Below are 24,679 nucleotides of genomic sequence, written 5' to 3'. Positions count from 1 at the left end.
GATCTAATTTGATTGGCCTAAATCGTGAAGGTGTAGTCTAAGGCTGAACGCGCGGAGCGTTCGATCAGCGCTTACGGATGAGGCCAAAGGTCGAGCTGGAAGAAAGCAAGGCTTGAATTTGACCAATGGCGAGGTATGAATAGCTGGACGTCCGCAGCGTCAGATCGCGGCGCGTTATCTTATAATACAACTAATGGCGAGGTGTGAGCAAGGCAGCCCAGCTGCGAAAGAGGACAGCATGGATTTGGATCCATGACCAAGCGAAAGTGGGGCAGTTTGCATAAAGTAGAAGGCCTGGCGTCGCATGAGACCTAACGCCGAACTGCAAAAGAGTGGCTTGAAATCGAACCTATGTAATCACGGTCCTCCTACTGCTCGGCCTTTGCCTTAACTCGAAAGCGCAACTTGATAAGATGCTTTTGTTTTTCGGCCTTCGCATGGCCCTTTATTACACTTTGACAATTAGGTCGCAGGATCGCGGCTCTGCAGCAACTCGGCCTGGCCGACACATCTGGTGTGCAAGAGACTAAAATACGCTACAAAATCGGTAATCTACGTCGAGAAAATCGGTTGGCCACAAGCCCGACGGTAAGATTTTTTGGCCATGAGCTTTGATGGCCTCCGCGTAAGGTTGGAGATGTGCTTACGTGTACTCTCTCTCTTACGATCCTTCGTTATTAGATCACAAACGTATCAAAAAGTTTCGTGTACATAAGTGTAGTTACACTACGACTGCGATGCTGATGCAGCCTGCGCGTTTTTATTTTCCTATGATTTTGGTGCCCCCCTAGAAGTGGTGCCCTAAGCAAGTGCTTATTTTGCTTAATGGTTAATCCGGCACTGGCGCCAGTCTATCAAACATCAAGTTGTGCGAGCTACATACTCCGTGTGCAATTAATTCAGTTTAAAACATCTCTGATTGCCCCAAAGAGTAGTATAATATATAGGACAAAAAACACGCAAAACCATATCAATCATATACAGTAGTTCTTGGCCTTGGTATAGTTTTATAACGATAGGATGAGATAATTTGATTTCATAATATCATCATTAGAATTGGAAGAGTCAACGCTTAGTTAAAAAAACCGGCCAAGAGCATGTCGGGCCACGCTCAGTGTAGGGTTCCGTAGTTACTCTTCCGTCACAATAAGCTAAACTGGAGCTTAAAGTATATTAAATTGTTAACCAAGGGATGAACCGGTACCTTTCACGCGAGTTAAACAAATAGGCAAATTTGCATAATCAGTACCTAATTAGGTAAAGTAAGTCTTTTTACTATGAAGGGGGAACTTTTTGCGATAACTCAAAAACAGCTAAACTGATCATGTCCGCTATAGTTTTCATTTAATGTCTTTCTTAAGCTCTACTTCCACGATTTTTTTCATAATTTTTGGACCTATGGTTCAAAAGTTAGAGGGGGGGGGGGCACAATTTTTTTTTCTTTCGGAGCGATTATCTCCGAATATATTCTCTTTATCAAAAAATGTTTGTTGAAGACCCCTGTTAGTTTTGAAAGACCTTTCCAACGATACCCCACACTGTAGGGTTGAAGCAAAAAAAAAAAATCACCCCCACTTTACGTGTAGGGGAGGTACCCTCAAAAAAATTAAATTTTTAGATTTTATTTTACGACTTTGTCGGTTTTATTGATTTATATATCCGTGCCGAATTTCAGCTTTCTAGCACTAACGACCACGGAGCAAAGCCTCGGACAGACAGACAGACAGACAGACAGACGGACATGGCGAAACTATAAGGGTTCCTAGTTGACTACGGAACCCTAAAAAAAGGTTAAAGTCAGGCTCGGACATAAAACGCATAACTTAAAAATCATAATTTATTTTCATAGATCATCATATTAAACTGGACGGACTGGTTTATCACAGGTTAGTCGTATAAACTGTTATATTATAAATACATTTATACTTTTATAATAATAATATTTCATATTCAGGACGTAAATAATACGAATCTTAAACCTAATTATATACCTTAAAAATACCTGTAGTTATTGCGAATATTCGAGAGCATACTTTTAAAAACATGATACAACTCTGAAATTCATTGATAAATTACTTATAAACACGTGTAAAATATAAAAAATAACTGCAGTAATGTGATGGCACAAAAGTATAAATATTTATAAGCGGAAGTAACACTTTTCGCCATGCAATGTCAATACCTGAATATCCAAAATTTCCAATCGTTACAAAGACTTAACCATTTGATAGCTAAGATCCCTAAAGTTGTCGTATTCTCAGTATCAAGAATGTTTATGAGTGTTAATTGATCAGGCGCGGATACAAGATTTGGCTTAGGGGGGGGCCATTTTGAGAAAATCATATATTTTTGCACAGAAAAAATAAAATTTACTCAATTTAGTAATGTGAGAGCCAGGGTTTTAGGGGGGGGGCCATTGCCCCTATGGCCCCCCCCTTGTATCCGCGCCTGTAATTGATGTACGCTCAATTCAATCATTGAAACTCTTGAATCGTAAACTAGTGATGTTGGCGTGTGTGTGATGTTTCAAACAGACGTGAAGTACATAACATAATTTAAAGCCCTAAAAATTAAGTGTATTATGCATTTTCATATTAAGTACATTTTATAATTGAAAAAATAGTACAAAGTACAGTAAATAATCAAAAATATTTACTGTATGGAATTAAATTAAGAAATAGTAGTACATTAATAGGAATAAGTCGATAAAAAGTCAATTCCACACAGTAAAATAATGGTTAATTTAGTCTAAAAATATGTTGACCAATATTTACTCACAGAAAAATATATTGCAAAATTTGTAGTTACATTACATCTACACTTGGATGATTCTTCGGGTTTAAACCTGAAGTTAAACAAAAGCATAGTTCTTCTAAGCGGTGCGGTTGGCTACCAACAGGACGGTTCACGTTCTGAGTGTAAAGGAACAATATCCTGCTCAGACGTAAATCTAGTATTTACTAGACCCAGTAGTCCAACTTTGAACATTTTATAATTCTGGTTCTAAATTCAAAATTTCGGACGCAGGGCTGAGCCATAGCATTTCTTTTATTTTTACATTCCTTGATTATTTTAATTCCGGTTCAAACAGAATGGTAAGTATTATACATATATTGTATATGTATATAATAGAAACCTATGATCATTATACAAGGTGTTACAAAAATACTGACGATATATTTGAGACAGACAACGAAAAAGTAAAAAGAAATATTTTGAAGCGCCACCTGCCGAGTCTAAAAGTAGAAATAATTCTTTTAAAAAATGTCTTTAGTAATAAAAATATAACTAACTAATATTTTTTGCCCGCCGGTGACGGTCCGCCCGGGCGCAATGCTGAACAAAGATGCTTAAATCTGTCGCGGAATTTTTTTTGTTCGAAGTTGGACTACACGCTATAAATCGGTGTACAATGCTTCAATTGCAGATGATAGATGTATTCATTGCCGACATATGAGTAGTCGTGAGGCTTAGTTTTGTGGTTTGTCGGCGAGCCAGGGCCGGAAGATGGGCAGCGTGCTGGGGTACAGCGGCGGCGCCGCGGCCTCGCGCTCCGACAAGAACGGGTACGTGCCCAGCAGGATCGGCAGCTGCAGCTTCACCTCCTTCTCCAGGCTCTTCGGCGAGATTATGAACTGGAAACAAAAAAAAATAGCTTTTACAATCATTAAGTGTTTTTTTATTGCACCAAAGTAGCGGGATTAAAATACAGTCAGTCATGGATTAATAAAAACATAAAAGTAGGCAATTTGATGTCAAAAAAGTTTCCTCATTTACAATAGTGCTCGTTAAGTCTGATTTCACTTGGTTTGGGTAAAATATAACTACCTTTTCTCCTAATAACCTGGGTCACTCACATTCGTACGAACATTCATAAACTGTAAGAAAGTTTGGGCACGCATGTGGCCGTCAGATATTAAATAAAATCTTCAGAGTAGGAGTAAAAATAAAGGTACTATCATTGTATGTGACACTCACAAACACAAAATAAAAGGGTAATCACGGTTTATATCCCGGCCGATTGAAGTGTACTCACAAACACGTCGTACTGCACTTGTATGAGGTGGCAGCCGCGCAGGTTGGTGGGCGGCAGCGGCGGGACGTACAGCAGCTCGCGGCGCCAGGCGTCGGCGCCGCCGGGCCGCACCTTGCCGCGCGCCAGGGCGGCCAGCTCTCGCACTTCCTTGGCGCACACTTTGCCGTGGGCCGAGTATTGGATCGTCTGTAACGATAACAGATGTGATCGGAGGGCCTACCGCCAAAATCGAAATTCGTCAATTGCGGGCATTTTTCTCTGTCACTCCAATTACGTCTTAGTGAGAGTAAAAGAGAAAGATCCCCGCAATTTGCGAATTTCGGTTTTAGCGGTAGGCCCTATGAGGTCCTGCCGGGAACCTCGTTCGACGTGTTGCCTCTCTTTCGCACTTGTAAATTCGTACGTAAGTCTGTTTTGCAATGTGATGTGAGGTTATAACGAAAATTACACGAAAAGTATACCCCGCTCCGCTTTTATTTGGATATGGTCGCCTCGCCATGTTGCGGATTTTTAATCTAACCTAACCCACTTTTCTGAAATAGCAGTTTGGTTCTGTGAGGATCGCAATTCGAACTTAATCTAACCCACTTTTCTGATAGCAGTTCGGTTCTACGAGAATCGCAGTTCGAACATAACGCACATTTTATGGCAATCATATAGGTTTAATGTTTTATGAATTACTTTTGCTTTTAGACTCGGCAGATGACGCTTCAGTCGGGTTTTGAATTGACGCTAAAATATTTCTTTTTACTTTTTCGTTGGTGGAATATGATACTAATTATGCTCTCAAATATATCGTCAGTATTTTTGTAACACCTTGTATAAGGCTCATTCATAGGTGCCTATTAAATACATATAAATACAATACTTACCATTCTATGTTTGTACCAGAATTAATATAATCAAGGAATTTCAAAATAAAAGAAGTGCCTTGGCACAGCCCTGCGTCCGAGATTTTGGATTTCGAATTTCGAACGGGAATTATAAAATTAATGTTTAAAGTTGGACTACTGGGTCTAAAGCAGCGATTGATAATAAACAATAAACATCGGAATCGCAGATATCGTTTTTCATCTTGATTAGAGCAAAAACAAAGAAATTCAAGGTCAGGCGTTTTTACCAAATTTGATCTCAGACTCATAATGAAGGGACGCTCAGATCCTCAGATGTCGACTTCCGTCTTGAACAGAGCAAAAATGCAGAAATCCAAGATTGTCGGCGTTTTTTTTTTTTAATTTTTGACCTAAGATTCATTATAAAGGTCCTCTTGGATCTTCAGATATCGATTTTCATCTTGGTTAGAGCAAAAATGGAGGAATTCAAGATGGAGGGCACTTTTATCAAATATGACCTAAGTCACTACCTAAGTATCATAATGAAGGGCCGCTCGGATCCTGATATATCGATCTTCATCTTGATCAGAGGAAACATACAGAAATCGAAGATGGCGGGCGATATTTTTTCATATTAGACCTAAAATTCGTTATAAACGCCCTCTCTTAAGCGGATGAAAAATTCTGAAATTTAAACCTGCAGCCTTTTCTTTATTTTGATCTCAAATTCATAATAAAAGGCCTCGCGGCTCCAAAAATCCCTGTTATGAGTATTGTGTGTTTTAATAGTGGGGCTACTTTTACGCTGGTATTTTGTTTGAGGTTAGTCTTCCATGTTTGTTTTTTTTTTTTTTTTTTTTTTATTATTATTTTTTTTTTTATTTTTTTTTTTTTTTTTTTTAGGGTTCCGTACACAAAGGGTCAAACGGGACCCTATTACTGAGACTCCACTGTCCGTCCGTCCGTCCGTCTGTCACCAGGCTGTATCTCATGAACCGTGATAGTTAGCCAGTTGAAATTTCTACAGATTATGTATTTCTGTTGCCGCTATAACAACAAATACTAAAAACAGAATAAAATACATATTTTTTTTTCTTTCCAATCTCGAGGTTCTCATTCAATCACCGAAGTTAAGCAACGTCAGGCGGGGTCAGTACTTGGATGGGTGACCGTTTACCTGTGTGAGAGGTTGGGAAGGGAGCCGACGACAGCGTGCCATCATTGCGATGGAGGAGCCGTGGACACGGCGCAACACACGCGCGAAGAGTGCCCTGCGTGGGCGGAGCCTCGCGCTATCCTGTCCTCGGCCATAGGAGGAGACCTCTCGCTGCCGGCGCTAATACGCCGCATGCTCAGCAGTGAGGAAGCGTGGGCGGCAGTGGCCTCCTTTAGCGTCACCGTCCTGTCGCAAAAGGAGGCTGCAGAGAGAATGCGCGAGGACGATGCGAATTCGCTCCCTCAGCGCCGTAAGAGGCCAGGTCGGCGTCTAAGGGCATACGCAGCCCGAATGATACCGCCTTAACGGGAACCTGCGGGTGATGGGCCGGGAGTTCCATCACTCGCCTAAAGAGGTTCCGAGCTGGAAGGCCCTCAAGTGTTCCGAGGCGTCTTCAGCGGAGTAGGCTGCAGCAGCAGCCACAAAAGTCGAGCCCGTAATGGCAACGCCGACGGGGTATCGGAAGTCTACAATCGCGTTCCCGAAACCCCGTCCACAAAGCGCGCGGTGGAACACCCCAGGGGGTTTAGTCCGTGGGAGTCGGACATACCCACTCGGCTTCTCCCGTGCCAGTGGGATCCATAACGGATTCCCCCTGGGTCAAAAAAAAAAAAAAAAAAAAATTGGATGGGTGACCGTTTTTATAGATAATGGTACGGAACCCTTCCTTTGCGAGTCCGACTCGCACTTGGCCGGTTTTTTTCGCTCGCTGGTCTAAAGAGACACCTTCCTTATGCTGGGATGAATGATACTAAATATTAAATCTACTTTCAATTTTAAGATTTATTCACACTATTTACTATAACATAACGTGTGATGAAAAAATTGCAAAATTTCAGCTCAATCGAACACCCAAACACAATCAATAAAGTTATAAGTATAATCCACGTCAAACAAACGATAGTGCCATCTAACTTGCGCGCAGAGACATCTAGCGGTAAATTGGTGAATTACCACCCAAACAATAACATTATTTAAGTCTACATTTTCTTTGCACAGAAGGTATACGTTGCTCTTAGGTTAATCAATCGGCGGCGTTAATCAAATGAGCGGGAGTCAGAAACGGTTTCAGGCATTGACATAAATGTACTACGTACGTATACTGTACGTACTATACCTCATTGGTTTCAGGCGATGGAACTTTTGAGAACATAAAACATTAAGAAAAAAGAAAACATCCTATTTTATAAGCTATGGTTGACTATAGGTATTTTTGATAAAAGTTCTTTTGATATTTGGCTGGTAGAATTGACTTTTTATTCGACTTCAATTTCATAGAAGGAGGAGGTTCTGTATTCAGTTGGGATCCATGAGGAATTGAGGGAACTCCTCATTTTTAAAGGCACATGTATGGTGAATTGGGTATTTTCTTAAGCAAATCGAGCATTTTTTGTCAAAAACCACCAATTTGGTGAAGTGGATCTGATGATGATGATTTTTTTAATGTACTATGTTTATCGATTTCTCCGACACCCGTCGTCCGATTTGAGTTACCGCCAACTTGGTCCCATAATATTTTTGGTTCTGAGCGCTTACCGCTTACCACGTTTGACGTGTTGCTTCCCTGTCACGCGTACGTACGAATTTACAAGTGCGACAGAGAGGCAACGCGTCGAACGTGGTTCGCGGTAGGCTCTCAGATCTGATGATTGAATCCATGAGAAATCCAGGGAACTCCTCAATTTTTAAAGCCAAATGTATGGTGATTTGCTACCCAAGAATTTCCTCACGAAAACTACCAATGCAAGTTTGACTCTATATATTAGTCGACGTGTGACGCACTGGTATCATATTAGTGCGAGTGAGATGTATAGAAAGTAAGTTATGGTAGCGAATATGTCAGTGTCAAACTCTTGGTAAGGCTACTTACTGATTATGAAGACCACGGGCGATATGTGGAACTTCTCTCTTATAATTGGGTGTGTTATGACTTTTAATGTAGGTAGTGTTCGAAATAAGAGGTGAGGGGTAGGTGTGAGAGGTGAAGGTAAACAAGGGCCTGAGGTTGGGGGTTGGGGCTTGACGAGTCAGGGTTTGAGAGGTTAGGGGGTTGAGGGGGCGGTGCGTGGATGGGTCGGGGACTGGGGGGTTGGGAGTTGAGGAATCGGGTGGTAGGAGTTGAGCGGTCGGGGGTTGGAAGTTGTGAGAGATTGGGGGTAATGATTAGGTGTTAAAAGGTCTGGGGTTGAGGTGGGGGTGCCCCGTATAGTGGTCCTGGAGTGGTTGGCCAGGGCGGCGCTGAGGGCTATGGTCTCGCCGGGCACATAGGCGCCCCGGTCGAGGGTGACCGTCACCTACCTCCGTGAGTGTGGCTCTAGTGCCCCGTATAGTGGTCTTGGAGTGGTTGGCCAGGGCGGCGCTGAGGGCTATGGTCTCGCCGGACACATAGGCCCCCCGGTCGAGGGTGACCGTCACCTACCTCCGTGAGTGTGGCTCTAGTGCCCCGTATAGTGGTCTTGGAGTGGTTGGCCAGGGCGGCGCTGAGGGCTATGGTCTCGCCGGGCACATAGGCCCCCCGGTCGAGGGTGACCGTCACCTACCTCCGTGAGTGTGGCTCTAGTGCCCCGTATAGTGGTCTTGGAGTGGTTGGCCAGGGCGGCGCTGAGGGCTATGGTCTCGCCGGGCACATAGGCCCCCCGGTCGAGGGTGACGCGGCAGGCGACGCTGCCGCCGCCCACGCAGCCCACGCCGAGACGGTGTTCCACGCTGCATTCGAATTCTTGCTGAAAACGGGAAAAAAACTTAATGAGTCATACGCAGCAATTAGATTGATGATTGATGAAGTCATACCACCCTCAATTTATTGGAAAGCAATAGGAGAATCATAAAGAAAAACTAGATTTAACTTGACATATTGTTTTTACTTACTTAATCAGCAATCACAAAATTGATTGAATCCAGCCTTTTACGGCTCGCTAATAGTTAAACAAACTGACATTGAATCAGTCGCGGTCAACGGTCGTTATATCACGACCGGATCAAATCATTCCCCACAGATCGTCACAACCGCCGGCCTGCATACCAACCAAATATTAACCTTATGTCATCGTAGTAAGGTCTACAAATGCTTGTTTAAATAAACTTCGTGTAAACTAACAGTATCATTTTTAACTGATCATCTGTGGACCTTATAACTTGGCAATAAGGTTTAAAGAGAGTCAGTTAACAGTGAAGATAGTTCTAATAGCTGTCCTGACATGCGATGCATTTGTTGCACATGAGTATAGCGTGATAATAGACAATAGAAAACCTATTACACGAAAATAAAGGTTATTTTGTGATATACGAAGCATGCCTATGACTTGTTAATTAGTAATACCTGAAAAAAACGTTAGTGATTTTTCGCTTCTTGTATGAAAGTACAGTCAACTGTACAGAAATGTGTTCGCATCAAGTCTCTCTGCAGCTGACTGTACAAGAAGAAATATGAATTAAACACGGCACTCATAGCAACTGATAGTACAAGACAAGACGTGATTGAAACATGGCAATACTCTTAATTTGGTGGCCTCTCATCCCTCGCTGGAGATAAATCTGAAGGCAAAGCAGTGCCCTCGGCGCCCAGGTTTGTTTGTTTTTGCTCGACTCTCAACTCGACTACGAGTCGCAGCCGTAGAGTCATGTGGGGCAAGTGTGCGCACTTTTTTCAAACTAGTATTAAAATTAAACGATAAGTATGGAAGGGAAACGAATATATTCATCGGGTGAAGCATTTATTAAGGTAATAATTAAATCAAGAAATAACCTATAAAATCTTGACACTCCGGAGAAAAATCTCTCTAATTCAATCAGCTCAAAATGCGCACACTTACCCATACCGCGGGTAAGGGTGCGCAGCTAAATGAAGTTTGTGTATTATTTTAAGCAGACTAATGTTGATAACATCTAGCGAACTTTATTGAGACATAACATAGTTTTAAATGTTATACTGAATAGAAGGCTTATGAACATTACTAACAGGGAAAAAATTATTTACTTGAGACAACTCTCGTCGACAACAAATTTTACCTTAACAGCACCGGATTTTAATTTTTTTTTGAGGAGACGAATGATTCCGTCCAGATTTTTTTAGCATTAATTCTTCACCAACATATCTTTATTTTTTTTTACATATACCACAAACTTCTCCCTCCCCATTAATAAATAGAGGGGTTGCGCACACTTAACCGCTGCGCACAGTTACCCCACATGACTCTACATACCATCTTTTCTTTTCAGGACATTTTCGACCCCCTCTAACTTCAAGATCTAATGTAGGTATAGATTTAGATAACCACGTGTATATTGTAGTTAGAGTGGCTTGGCAATCTCTCACAGCAATAGATATAGATTTGCTTTAAAGAACTGGAAAGATCTATCGGGTTGCGGCTGTAAAGACCGCTGAAGATTTTTGTGTGAGTCCGTTGGGTTGGGTTCACGCAACGCCGCCTTCGAGTAGTACTGCACCCAACCGTGTGTGCCCAGGAGTGTTTATGTCTATTTATTTATTTTACTACACATAAAAGGTATAAAAGGCGGACTTAATGCCTCATGGCATTGTCTACCAGTCAACCATAGTGCCAAACAGAAAAATGTCAAACTGGGTGTAGTGAGAAGCCTAATAAAGCGTGGGAATGTTGGGGACATAAGAAATATCGCTTACCACTTCCACTTGTATGCCACCATAAAAACTTACCGAGATAACTAGACGCTCCAGATTCAGATCGATCGGGTTGCAGACTATGAAAAACTGTCGGTTCTTGAGTGAGTCCGTTGGGTTCACGCGGTGCCGCCTTGGAGTAGTACTGCACCCAGCCGTGTGTGCCCAGGAATGTTGAGGGCACGAGAAATGTCACTCACATACTTATAATATTATGCCCTAAAAAGGCTTACAGAGTGAACTGGAGGCTTCAAATTAAGATCGATCGGGTTGCATTACACACTATGAAAACTTGGCAGTTCTTGTGTGTAAGGCCGTTGGGTTCGCGCAACGCTGCCTTACTAGTACTGCACCCAACCACGTGTGCCCACGAATATTGAGGGCGTAATAAATTTCCCTTAACACTTAAAATACCTATAAAACTTACCGATAGTACAGGTGGCTCCAAATTAAGATCGATCGGGTTGCAGACTATGAAGACCTGTCTGTTCTTGTGTGTAAGTCCGTTGGGTTCGCGCAACGCCGCCTTGCAATAGTACTGCACCCAACCGTGTGTGCCGAGGAATGTGGACGGAAGCCCCTGAGGCAGCCCCAGCTTGAAGGGGAAGCTGTGGATGCCCGGGGAGAGGACTGAGGCGCCGTTTCCTGAAAATTAAGTTACTGCTAATACTGAAATTCTAGTTTAAGTTATTTGTGAAATTTAAGGACTAGGCCGAAGCCGGATTTTTTGTCGAAAACCGAAACTATTATAGACGTGTTAAAATTGTAAAAAAAATGTTGGTGGCCTTTCTTTTTAGACATAATTATGAACAATGAACACATATATATTTCGTGCAAGTGAGTCGCTTAACTCGGATAAATCTACTCTCTTAAGTTACTCTATGATTAAATTAATCTATCTGTGTGTGTCTGAGTTATAGGTTACAGATAGATGTTTTCTATGTATTTAAGTACCTACTTATATATAATAAATAAAAATAAAATAAACTAGTGGCTTTGTGAGCTGTAACCCTGGGATAAACCTTAAAAATGTAAACATAAAAAATACTTACTTCATTGAATCATCGAACTCACAATAGTCTTAAGTGCCACTGGTGCTTATGTCTTTTAGGCCGATTACCGGCATTTTTTTTTTCAAAAAAGGTAACTACAGAAAAATTATATTTAAATACCAAACCTGCTCACAAATTTTACGAGAATCTGTTAAGAAATTCGACCTGCAGAGGAGAACATCCAGACATATGAAAGCTGTTTTTGCCCAAGTCAATGATTTGCTACGTCGGTCAAAAAGCTTTTTTTTCTAAAGACTACATCATTTTGCATCAGTTATATTATATTTGAAAATATTTGTTTAAAAAATAGTTTAGATTTATGCGTTTTTTAGGAATAATATTATTTTTGTGCATTAGACCCTTTCTAGGTAAGTAAAGGCCTTCTCCTAACTTGTCTCTGTCTTTAGCCATTTGGATCCAGTTTAGTCCAGCGGTTTTTTAATGTCCTTGTCCCATCTTGTACATGGTCTAACCACTTGTTTGTCTAGGGGCCCATACCATTTTATGATTGCTGAAGTCTTCGAGTCGTACCACATGACCTGCCCATCGCAATTTCAAATTTTTTGTGTTACACTGCGTATCTATAATTTTGGTTAGCATTCTTATTTTAGTATGTCGAAATTTTTGTGTTTTTTTTTTATATCCAGGATGCTGCGTTTCATGACTCTTGGACATGTAGTGATTTTGTTTCAAGCCATTTTTTGTTTACCAACTTTGTGTACTTATATGTAACTTTATATTATATATATCGGATTGATTATTGCAAAAATATAAGGCCATTACATATTCTGATAGAATGTTACCTGGTTCACCAAGCAGTCGCATCCTGAAATCGATGTAGTTTTCTTTGTCAAAAAGCCTCTCATGGCGTCCAGAACCAACGCGGACCACTCCCTCGCCTACTACATGGAAATGTAGCCCTGCAAGAAAAGATAGTCGCCTTCTTATCATAAAAAACAAACAGTCAATACCATAGACATATACATATGTGTGAAAAGTGTTAAAATCATGTCAATTTGCAAGACTGGAAGTAGATACTGTCCAGGATTTTCATATCTGTTCCACTTTATACTTTGTCACAATGATAATCAATATGACACAGCTAGGGATCTCCCATTAATGATATACTTAGTGGATGATGGCCAAATTTTTTTATACAAGTACCACAGTATTTTTTGTTCATGATACCACAAATGATATGTGATATTGTCATATCTATTATATACTATATAATTTTTCAAGCTATACCAACTGATGAAAAGGCGCAGTTAAAGGAGTAAAGAAATCCTTCTTTAACTTAATATCTGCAGTACAGTTCCATAAGTCTTGTAAAATAGGTACTGAAGTAGAACTGTTTCTTTGTAATATTAAAAAAAAACGAAATGAAGTAAAAGAAATTTTCAAAATTGCTTTCTTGGGGAATGAGATATGAGAATAATTTGTGGTATCTTGTACTTTTTGTTTTAATTTAAGTAAAATGACTGGAAGAAATATAATCATGTGGTATTTTTTAGAATCACCTCATAAAGCACTTTCATGATACACACATGATAGGTTTCTAAAAAAAATATTTCTTCTTCTTATTCAAAAAAAGTATAACTCCGCACTGCTCTTCTTAAGGATCAAGAATTGCTTCGAGTTCTACTATTTGTGTGCCAGACGGCTAAACTGTACTTCGATTCGAAAAACAACACCTCAAAAACTGCATTAATTATTAAATAATTTTTATTATGGATATTTTCAAAATAATGTTGAGACTGATGTTAACGCATAAGTAGTTTAACCCCTTAACTGCCACTATCATCACAAATGCAATTTCTTAAAAATATAAGATTAGTACTAAGGGTCTGTTTCACAATATCCAAGTAAAGTATTGGATAGCCAATTAACAAATAAATAAACTACCAGATAAATCATACTGCAAAACTTAGCACTTTACCTACCAGTTAAGTTTATTTGAAGATTGTGAAAAATAGCTTATTCAGGACTTTACTTGGACATTGTGGAACAGGCCCTTAGTTCAAATGTGGTAATTGTTTTTATACAAAATCTAAATACCCAAGTTATAAGTTTTTGGGATTTTATAGTTTTTTTTTTTATACTACGTTGGTGGCAAACAAGCATACGGCCCGCCTGATGGTAAGCAGTCTCCGTACCCTATGTACACCTGCAACTCCAGAGGAGTTACATGCGCGTTGCCGACCCTAACCCCCTCCCGCCCCTCGTTGAGCTCGTTTAACTTGACATATTGTTTTTACTTACTTAATAAGCAATCACAGAATCGATTGAATTTAGCCTTTTACGGCTCGCTAATAGTTAAACAAACTGATCTGATGGATCAGTCTCGGTCAACGGTCGTTATATCACGACCGGATCAAATCATTCCCCACAGATCATCACAACCGCCGGCCTGCATACCAACCAAATATTAACCTTATTTGTAATACTTACCGTTGAGCTCTGGCAACCTTACTCACCGGCAGGAAACACAACACTATGAGTAGGGTCTAGTGTTATTTGGCTGCGGTTTTCTGTAAGGTGGAGGTACTTCCCCAGTTGGGCTCTGCTCTAGATCTGGAATGACATCCACTGGCTGTGCCCTACCAAGATGCAATTCACAATGCCTCTCTTTTGGATGTATTTTAAGGACGTACCCGGGTTCAAAAGTACTTTTGTAGTGGGACTTTGAGGAGTTAGAAAATGTTAAGGCACTTACCAAGTACAGGTGTGTCATCCTGCAGTTCCATAAGCACCTTTCCCGACAGGAACTGCCCCGGGAAGTACAGCAGCGACGTGTTGTCGAACACGATCAGGAACTTCAGCAGCTTCCGCGGCATCTTGGAGCCCCACCCACTGACAAACAACCACACTTCAACGCAAACTATTAACTATGTTTCTACTACTAATTCATGCCCAGTCAAGCGATAATCTAATCAACTCTAAACCACTGAATAATTCAAGACATACACTGTTTTAATTCACGCCTTTTTCCACATGTATTCTAACACCTGTGCAAATTAGTTTCTAAACAGAACCCGTAACGCGTCAAATCACTTCCTTATTAGTGATTTAAGCGACCAATTTTGGATTTCGAGAAAACCTTGCGTTACGAAAGTTACACCCACGATGACATTATTCTCGCAAGGTATTACATCGTAGGTTGGACAACAAAGTTGAGAAATAGCACCGAAGGCCATCAAGAATATCAAGATGTATGAGACACGTAAAGAATGCATAATTACCTTGGATTTATCACACCGATAATCACTTATTATGTGATGATTGTATGTTTCACTAATTACTAAGCACTCAATCATACATAATGAAAGTAAAAAAACTAAATAAACATAAATCACTAGCTTACGGCTACGGAATTCCAAAAACTTTACGAACTTTTGACATTTAAGTTATGGAATCATTCATGCGAAAAGCATTGTTTTATTTTAGGATATGTGTGATTTCATTTGGGATATGTGTAATTAAACAGGAATTATTTTTGTAAACAAATAATAATTAATTGCAAATGCATGATTAACAATTTAAAATCATATTCAATTTCTTTACACATAAATGCTTAAATCTGATGAAAATTTTATTCAATCTGTGGTAAGGTAACATCTGTCAAATAAATGGTAGTTGGATCGGGTGGTAAATTAAATGGAGTTGTTTGTTTTTTATTTAAATCAAAGCGTCATTTAAATCAAAATTTATACTAATAAATAGTGATACAAGCCACAAATTCATCATGCCGAATGAAATGATAACGCTACAGCTGGGCCAATGCGGTAACCAGAGTAAGTTTACACCCAAACTATCCTTCAGTTAATTTAAATTTAAAGCCTTGTTTTTCTTGTTTGCGGCTTAATTTATTGGTGCTTGTCGGTTGGTTATCTTTTTATCCTCTATTACCGTCCCTTAGATTCAAATTATCTTCTTATTCAAGCAACAAACACGCAAATATATGCATATAAAGCCTTTATTCCTAAAGCATGTTTTCGGTCCCCAGTTGGCTTTGAATTTTGGAAGCAGCTATGCATAGAGCACGGGATATCACCGGAAGGCATCCTGGAGGAGTACGCGACGGCGGGCCTGGACCGAAAGGATGTGTTCTTCTACCAGGCTGATGATGACCACTACATACCCAGAGCTGTGCTATTGGATCTGGAGCCTAGAGTTATACACACTATTATGAACTCGCCATATGCCAAGGTGAGATCAATATGTTGTGTATTGTATAAGTAAAATAAATAAATAAAATAAAATAGCTTTTATTTACAGAACAAAGAATAGTTTGCACAATATCTCTCTATTATCTCCCATCTTTTGTATTCTTTGCCTGCTTGCCCTTCGGCAAAGGCCTCCTCCAACCTTCTCCACTCTTTCTGACCTATTGCCACTCTGCTCCAGGCACGGCCAGCTACCTGCACAATATCATCGTCCCATCTCATTAGAAGTCTCTTCGGCCCTCTCTCTCCCTCTCTTGGGTACCATTGGGTGGCTCGCTTGCTCCATTTGTCTGTACCTAGGATGATATGGGCAGCCCACTTCCATTTAAGTCTTCTAATTTTTGTGGCAATGTGTTGGACCTTCTTCCTATTCCTAATTAGAGTGTTTCATAGCCGGTCAGTCTTCAATACACCTATCATGCTCCTTTCCATGGCGCGCTGGCAGCATGCTAGATGGGATGTAGTAGCTTTTGTCAGGGCCCAGGTTTGGCTACCATTCATTAGGACACGAAGAATACATGTGTTGAATACTTTACCCTTTGTCTTAGACTGGAGTTGTTTATCTTTGAAGACTTCTTTCAGGGACCAGTACCTTTTCCACCAATTCACTATTCTTCTCTCTAGTTCCTTCTCTATTGTTTCATCAGATGATATAATCTGACTGAGGTAAGAGTATTCGTCCATATATTCCACTACCATTTTTCCTATTTTAATTGTGTTCTTCTCGCCATTTGTCATCACCTTTGTTTTTTCCAAGTTCATTAATAGTCCTACTTCTCTGCTGTTAGTTTCAATGTCGTTTATCATTTTTTTTAGGTCATCTGAGTTATATTGTATAAGTAACACGTGTTATTATTTAGAAGTGATGAGAGATCCAAATCCACACAAACAAATGAGACATCCAAGTCCACATTATGACTCCGTCCACATTTCAAATGCATCAATTCTACTCAGAGTACTCGCTTTCAGAGTCCAGGTTTCTGAACCATGCAGGAATATAGAGCAGACCAGGGTGCACATTTACTTGGTTTTGGTTACTTTGCTGATTCCTCTGTTCCTCCAGATCTTCTCTTATAACTAAGATATGATTGAACATTTGTTTCAGTTATACAACCCTGAGAATGTATACCTGTCAAAACATGGTGGAGGTGCCGGCAACAACTGGGCTTCAGGGTATGCACAGGGAGACAAATTGAACGAGGAAGTGTTTGACATTATCAACAGGGAGGCTGATGGCAGTGATAATTTGGAGGTAATCTTTGCCATTCTCTAGACGTACAATGGTAAGGGTGCTGACATTTATTCATTATTTATTAATTAAAAAATATCTTTGTATATTCAAAGTTGCCTATAAACATCTTTTGTAAGAATTACTTCAATACTGGATCTACAGTATTATGATCCCAAATACCTAATGAAAAATATTTACACAGTATGTACACTGAAAATCTTTTCCATGGAACCATGAAGCCACATTAAAAAACCGGCCAAGTGCGAGTCGGACTCGCGCACGAAGGGTTCCGTACCATCTATAAAAACGGCAAAAAAATTACGTTTGTTGTATGGGAGGCCCCTTAAATATTTATTTTATTCAGTTTTTTAGTATATGTTGTTATAGCGGCAACAGAAATACATCATCTGTGAAAATTTCAACTGTCTAACTATCACGTTCATCAGTTACAGCCTGGTGACAGACGGACAGACGGACGGACAGCGGAGTCTTATTAATAGGGTCTTGTTATACCCTTTGGGTACGGAACCCTAAAAAAAGGAATTCCATAGAAAACTTCCGCTTACAGTAGGCAAAATGTATTAGCTCAATAATTTTTGAGATTTTCATATTTGTGCCCTCCTTAGAGTAGGTAATAGTTTGTGTTCTTCCATCAAGGAGATCCTTTGGCTACCTTCCGACTGCGTCATCACGTCATCAGATCAGCTCCATGCTAGCATATTATTGCATTGTCATTGGAATTACTCCAAATTTCAACTATATCAGAGGGCTTGCTGTGAAACCCATGTTTGACGTGTTGCCTCCCTGTCACACTTAAATAAATAAATAAAAAGCGGCCAAGTGCGAGTCGGACTCGCGCATGAAGGGTTCCGTACAATTTAAGACGTATTAAAAAAAAATCTTCTTACTAGATCTTGTTCAACATTTTACCACTTTGGACACACATTTTACCACTTTGGAAGTGTCTCTCGCGCAAACTATTCAGTTTAGAAAAAAATGATATTAGGAACCTAACTATGATTTTTGAAGACCTATCCATACATACCTTACACGTATATGTTTGATGAAAAAAATTTTTTTTAAATTTTATGACGTATTAAAAAAAAACTACTCACTAGATCTCGTTCAAAACAATTTTCGGTGGAAGTTTGCATGGTAATGTATATCATATATTTTTTTTAGATTTTTCATTCTGTTATTTTAGAAGTTACAGGGGGGGGGACACACTTTTTTTCACTTTGGAAGGTTCTCTCGCACAAACTATTCAGTTTAGAAAAAAATGATATTAGAAACATTAATATCATTTTTGAAGACCTATCCATAGATACCCCACACGTATGGGTATGATGAAAAAAAATTTTTTTTTTTAATTTCATGACGTATTAAAAAAAAACTACTTACTAGATCTCGTTCAAACCAATTTTCGGTGGAAGTTTACATGGCAATGTATATCATATATTTTTTTTAGATTTTTCATTCTGTTATTTTAGAAGTTACGGGGGGGGGGGACACACTTTTTTTCACTTTGGAAGGTTCTCTCGCGCAAACTATTCAGTTTAGAAAAAAATGATATTAGAAACATTAATATCATTTTTGAAGACCTATCCATAGATACCCCACACGTATGGGTATGATGAAAAAATTTTTTTTTTTTTAATTTCATAACGTATTAAAAAAAACTACTTACTAGATCTCGTTCAAACCAATTTTCGGTGGAAGTTTACATGGCAATGTATATCATATATTTTTTTTAGATTTTTCATTCTGTTATTTTAGAAGTTACGGGGGGGGGGACACACATTTTACCACTTTGGAAGTGTCTCTCGCGCAAACTATTCATTTTAGAAAAAAATGATATTAGAAACCTCAATATCATTTTTGAAGACCTATCCATAGATACCCCACACGTATGGGTTTGATGAAAAAAGATTTTTTGAGTTTCAGTTCTAAGTATGGGGAACCCCCAAAATTTATTGTTTTTTTTCTATTTTTGTGTAAACATCCTAATGCGGTTCATAGAATACATCTACTTACCAAGTTTGAACAGTACAGCTCTTATAGTTTCGGAAAAAAGTGGCTGTGACAGAATCGGACAGACAGACGGACATGACGAATCTATAAGGGTTCCGTTTTTTGCCATTTGGCTACGGAACCCTAAAAAGCCATTTATTTCTGGTAATCTTCTTATCTCTACTACATGTTTTTAAATAAAAAGTTTCTTAAACCTAGGTTACACCGGAACCCTCCTTGGAGGTGTAGGCCTCTTCCAGCTGTCCATTTGATGCGGCCCCCAGTACTTTTACCAAGTCGTCTTTCCATTTTGCTAAAGGCCGGCTCATTTTCTCTTCCCATCTGGACCTCTCCTGTCACACCTATGTACGAATTTATAAGTGCGACAGAGACATCGAACATAGTTCGCGATAGGCCCTCATAAATCAGGATGTGGCTCAAATTGAAGTTGAAAGACTTGAATCAAACATACAAATATATGCATGTCAACTAAATAAAAGTGTGTAAAAACAGAAGTCCAAGTTGTGTATAGTTACATAAAGTAGTATTGTCACATCATACTTTACAAAGTGCTAATGGAGCTAGATTTAAGAGTGCAAAATTTCTGTACGGTAGGGTTTTGTGGTGTGCCACTCAATAGCCGGCGGCACAGGCTCGGGCATGGGCTCCTACATCCTGGAGCACCTCTCCGACCGGTTCCCCAAGAAGCTGGTGCAGACATACAGTGTCTTCCCTAATTTAGATGAAATCAGGTGAGTTCAGCATTTCAAAGGAACCAAAATTAAGTCTGGTGTTAATCTCTTTTACACCACTGTTAATTGTTAATAACCCTTGGGAAATCATACATGTATAAATATTGTCCCATGAAAGTTTATTTTCCTGACATCATGCTTTGCCGTATCTTGTACTCCGCACATAGCCATTGTGAAACCTTATTTTATTTATTCCACAGTGACGTTGTCGTACAGCCGTACAACTCCCTCCTCACCCTGAAGCGCTTGACAGAGAGCGCGGACTGCGTCATGGTTCTCGACAACACCGCGCTCAACAGAATCGCCAGCGACCGCCTGCACATCCCCAACCCCTCCTTCACGCAGATCAACACACTCGTGTCTACCATCATGTCGGCCAGCACCGCCACGCTCAGGTAACACACCTCAACAGAGAGACCCGGCGCTCTACAGAATCCCCAGCGACCACCTGCACATCCCCATCCCCTCCTTCACCCAGATCAACAGTCTCCGTCTCCAGAGGAGTTACACGCGCGTTCCCGACCCTAACACGCACTCGTTGAACTCTGGCAACCTTACTCACTATCTCATTATCAATTGACAGGTACCCCTCATACATGAACAACGACCTGATCAGCTTGGTGGCGCCACTGATCCCCACCCCGCGGCTCCATTTCCTCATGACTGGGTACACACCGCTCACCGCTGACCATTTGGTGCATGTAGTAAGTCCAGAAAGACATTACTAAACTGGTTTTATGTTAAAAACTGCATTGATACAGTCGAACTGTTTATCTAACAATAGATAATTTTAAATATTTGTCAATTCTGTTCTTTTGTTCTGTGTCTGTTGTGTTGTTATTCGGCGCTTCGGCCGAGAGAGAGGCCGAATATTCGGAGCATCTCTATAGTTCGTTTTTTTTGCATTAGAAAAAAGTAAACAATTTTGACATGTCTTTTTTATTGAAAAACGTTTATTAAAATTCAGAAACTATTACTTATGAAAGCCAAATAATGTAAATTATCGTATATGATTTATAATTGTTACATATTTGCCGTGACTTATTTTTCTAAAGTGTTTTCAATAAAAAAGACACATCAAATCGTTTACCTTCTTTTTAATGCAAAAAAAGGACTATAGTGATATTCTCTTTGGGGTATGCATTAATTCCGTGTAAATGTAGCATGGTTTGAGTGTTGTATTTATTTTTTGAGCAGGCGCCAAAGATCCGCAAGACCACGGTGCTGGACGTGATGCAGCGGCTCCTCCAGCCCAAGAACATGATGGTCTCCCTCAGTCCGGACCGCGCCAACCAACACTGTTACATTTCCATCCTCAACATCATACAGGTACAAATAACTTCAACGTTATTACAGCTGAACGATGGTCTGCTAGTGGACAGATGTCTATACAAGTTTCTCTAAAAATCTTTATCTACTTGCATTTTTGTTTGTCACTAAATACTAGGTACAGTCGCCATCAGATATATCGGAGCGGCCGAGGTGCTCAAAATATCTGAACACGCATTCTAGCGCCTTGACAATAGAGGCGTGTTCGGATATTTGTGAGCACCTCGGCCGCTCCGATATATTTGATGGCGACTGTACCAGTGATATCTAGAGCACGGGGGCACGGTGGCGGTTGTCTATAGGATCATAATAGCAGTGTTTATGAATATTCATACAATATAGTACAATTGTCGTATTTTTTTAATGCTAACTTCTAGGCAAAGATCTACAAACTAAATCGATTTACTTTTGTATAGGTACTTACTATGCTGCACAAATAAGACTTTACAAATTCAGACAATTATTCTGCGAGTAGGCTTCAAGGGAATTCAGCCGATATTGAAGTAAATGGCAACATTGTTTCAGGGCGAAGTAGACCCATCGCAAGTGCACAAGTCCCTCCAGCGCATCCGAGAGCGTAAACTAGCAAACTTCATCCCGTGGGGCCCCGCGTCCATACAAGTAGCGCTGTCGCGGCGCTCCCCGCACGTCACGTCGTCTCACAAGGTGTCGGGGCTGCTGCTCGCCAACCACACGAACATCAGCTCGGTAACACGCTAACGTCTGATTTATCTACTAAATCGTTCACTCAGCAGCAGGACTAGCATCCAAAATGACCGTCTGCGAGAGAAAAAAACAGCATATGCTCTTATTTTCTTAATAATGAAGTTGTTTTCAGTTCATTCTTAACACCTCGCCTGCCTAGCATCTTCTACTGCTGACTGAACGAACAGTTTATCATGGACTTGGGAGTATCTTAGAATGACTAAAATTTTAATGTAACAAGATATTAAAATAAATATGTGTACGGCGTGTCGTTACAAATAGGTGCCGGACCAGGATATTCTGCAAAATCTTCTTTACTATTACAAAATGTGTAAGAAACGTATTGGTACATTTTTTTAGACATTTTATTCAGACATTGACATGTTTTCATATGTCCCCAGCTATTCGACCGCTGCCTCCAGCAATACGACAAGCTCCGCAAGCGCGAGGCCTTCATCGACGTGTTCCGCAAGGAGCCCATGTTCCGCGACTCGCTCGACGAGTTCGACGAGTCCCGCGCCGTGGTGGACTCGCTGGTGCGCGAGTACCACGCGGCCGCCACGCCCGACTACGTGCACTGGACGCCCGGTCAGTACCCTGACGTTCCATGTTCCGCGACTCGCTCGACGAGTCCCGCGCCGTGGTGGACTCGCTGGTGCGCGAGTACCACGCGGCCGCCACGCCCGACTACGTGCACTGGACGCCCGGTCAGTACCCTGACGTTCCATGTTCCGCGACTCGCTCGACGAGTCCCGCGCCGTGGTGGACTCGCTGGTGCGCGAGTACCACGCGGCCGCCACGCCCGACTACGTGCACTGGACGCCCGGTCAGTACCCTGACGTTCCATGTTCCGCGACTCGCTCGACGAGTCCCGCGCCGTGGTGGACTCGCTGGTGCGCGAGTACCACGCGGCCGCCACGCCCGACTACGTGCACTGGACGCCCGGTCAGTACCCTGACGTTCCATGTTCCGCGACTCGCTCGACGAGTCCCGCGCCGTGGTGGACTCGCTGGTGCGCGAGTACCACGCGGCCGCCACGCCCGACTACGTGCACTGGACGCCCGGTCAGTACCCTGACGTTCCATGTTCCGCGACTCGCTCGACGAGTCCCGCGCCGTGGTGGACTCGCTGGTGCGCGAGTACCACGCGGCCGCCACGCCCGACTACGTGCACTGGACGCCCGGTCAGTACCCTGACGTTCCATGTTCCGCGACTCGCTCGACGAGTCCCGCGCCGTGGTGGACTCGCTGGTGCGCGAGTACCACGCGGCCGCCACGCCCGACTACGTGCACTGGACGCCCGGTCAGTACCCTGACGTTCCATGTTCCGCGACTCGCTCGACGAGTCCCGCGCCGTGGTGGACTCGCTGGTGCGCGAGTACCACGCGGCCGCCACGCCCGACTACGTGCACTGGACGCCCGGTCAGTACCCTGGCGTTCCATGTTCCGCGACTCGCTCGACGAGTCCCGCGCCGTTGTGGACTCGCTGGTGCGCGAGTACCACGCGGCCGCCACGCCCGACTACGTGCACTGGACGCCCGGTCAGTACCCTGACGTTCCATGTTCCGCGACTCGCTCGACGAGTCCCGCGCCGTGGTGGACTCGCTGGTGCGCGAGTACCACGCGGCCGCCACGCCCGACTACGTGCACTGGACGCCCGGTCAGTACCCTGACGTTCCAGGACTACTTCGTGCTCGAATAGACAAAAAGTCAAAACTTGAAATAACTATTTGTTTTTCAACATTTTCTGTCTGCCAACGGGCTGTATCTTCGATATCTCATCAACCGATTTTAGTGCGGTAAATGCGGCACAAAAAATGCGGAATATTCCGTGCAAGAGCGTATTTATCAATCGTCGGCGACTATCGTGCGCGGCGAGTCATCGTCAACCTTATCGGAGTTGACGGTCAAACGATTAAAGGGCCTGCCATAAGCCATAATATACTCTAGCGAACCCATTTTGTCAGTAGAAAAAGACATGAAATTTTCATGGAAGCCCAACCCTTCGCGCCTACATTTTTTTTAATTACCACCAGTTTTTAAATTTAACGCTCTTATGGAAATGCCTTGCCAAACTATATTACAAGTGTTTACTTTTGGAGTTTTTTCGCATTATGTCCCAGATTTTATTAACTGTATATTTTGTCCACAGAGAGCAGTCAGCTATAATGCAAAGATCTGCAGAAGCGCGAAGTTTCCAAAGGTGTAAATGAAAGTATTCAGACTCACAAATCGCTAATGATCTAACCAGTGCCATCGTACATTTATCTCATTAACTCGAATAACTAAAGACACTGTGATTAAATGCCAATTGTTAGTAGCGACAGAATTTTGAGGATAACGTACTTGTAGTCTCGAAATTTAACCTTTTGACCGCCTAAGACGTCATATGACGCGCGCGGCTGCAGCCCAATATCAACCTTCATGCGTACCGACAAGGTTCACGAACGCGCCGCGTACGATAGGCGTGGCGTTCAAAAGGTTAAGGTCTAGTCTGTACAGCCAGCCAGTGTTGTGTAACTGCCATGTTAGAATCTGTGTTTTTCTCATAAAAACAGCTGTGCCGTGTAGTCGTTGCTCGAATGACCAGATCGGATTATGTAAGGCTATAATATAATTTTCTCCATTTTCCAAGTGTAATTGTTAGTTGT

General features: G+C 41.6%; 2 protein-coding genes across 3 annotated transcripts; one reads left to right on the top strand and one right to left on the bottom strand.

Moving 5' to 3' along the window:
• Window positions 1–1,823: 1,823 nt before the first annotated feature.
• Window positions 1,824–15,189, bottom strand: LOC133518639 (arrestin domain-containing protein 4). Its single transcript, XM_061852322.1, has 7 exons — window positions 15,019–15,189; window positions 14,493–14,629; window positions 12,580–12,696; window positions 11,152–11,369; window positions 8,626–8,808; window positions 4,037–4,222; window positions 1,824–3,635 (listed from the first exon to the last, which is right to left on the bottom strand). The coding sequence occupies exons 2-7, from the start codon at window positions 14,611–14,613 to the stop codon at window positions 3,471–3,473; spliced, it is 990 nt and encodes a 329-aa protein (XP_061708306.1). The 5' UTR covers window positions 14,614–14,629; window positions 15,019–15,189; the 3' UTR covers window positions 1,824–3,470.
• Window positions 15,190–15,390: 201 nt separating this feature from the next.
• Window positions 15,391–24,595, top strand: LOC133518618 (tubulin gamma-1 chain-like). Of its 2 annotated transcripts, none has more exons than XM_061852292.1 (10): window positions 15,391–15,570; window positions 15,783–15,985; window positions 17,108–17,254; window positions 19,859–19,995; window positions 20,196–20,390; window positions 20,579–20,699; window positions 21,193–21,324; window positions 21,850–22,032; window positions 22,431–23,688; window positions 24,181–24,595. In XM_061852292.1, exons 1-9 carry the CDS (start codon window positions 15,522–15,524, stop codon window positions 22,866–22,868), a joined length of 1,605 nt encoding a protein of 534 aa, XP_061708276.1. In that variant the 5' UTR covers window positions 15,391–15,521; the 3' UTR covers window positions 22,869–23,688; window positions 24,181–24,595. The 2 variants fall into 2 exon arrangements, with proteins under 2 accessions (XP_061708276.1, XP_061708275.1); XM_061852291.1 differs by having other exon boundaries at window positions 15,392–15,570; window positions 21,190–21,324.
• The last annotated feature ends 84 nt before the right edge of the window (window positions 24,596–24,679 follow it).

The sequence above is a fragment of the Cydia pomonella genome, chromosome 6 (genome assembly GCF_033807575.1).
Source record: "Cydia pomonella isolate Wapato2018A chromosome 6, ilCydPomo1, whole genome shotgun sequence".
Lineage (NCBI taxonomy): Eukaryota > Metazoa > Arthropoda > Insecta > Lepidoptera > Tortricidae > Cydia > Cydia pomonella.
The sequence above is the reverse complement of the archived record's forward strand: the minus strand, read 5'-3'. Positions and strand labels throughout refer to the sequence as shown.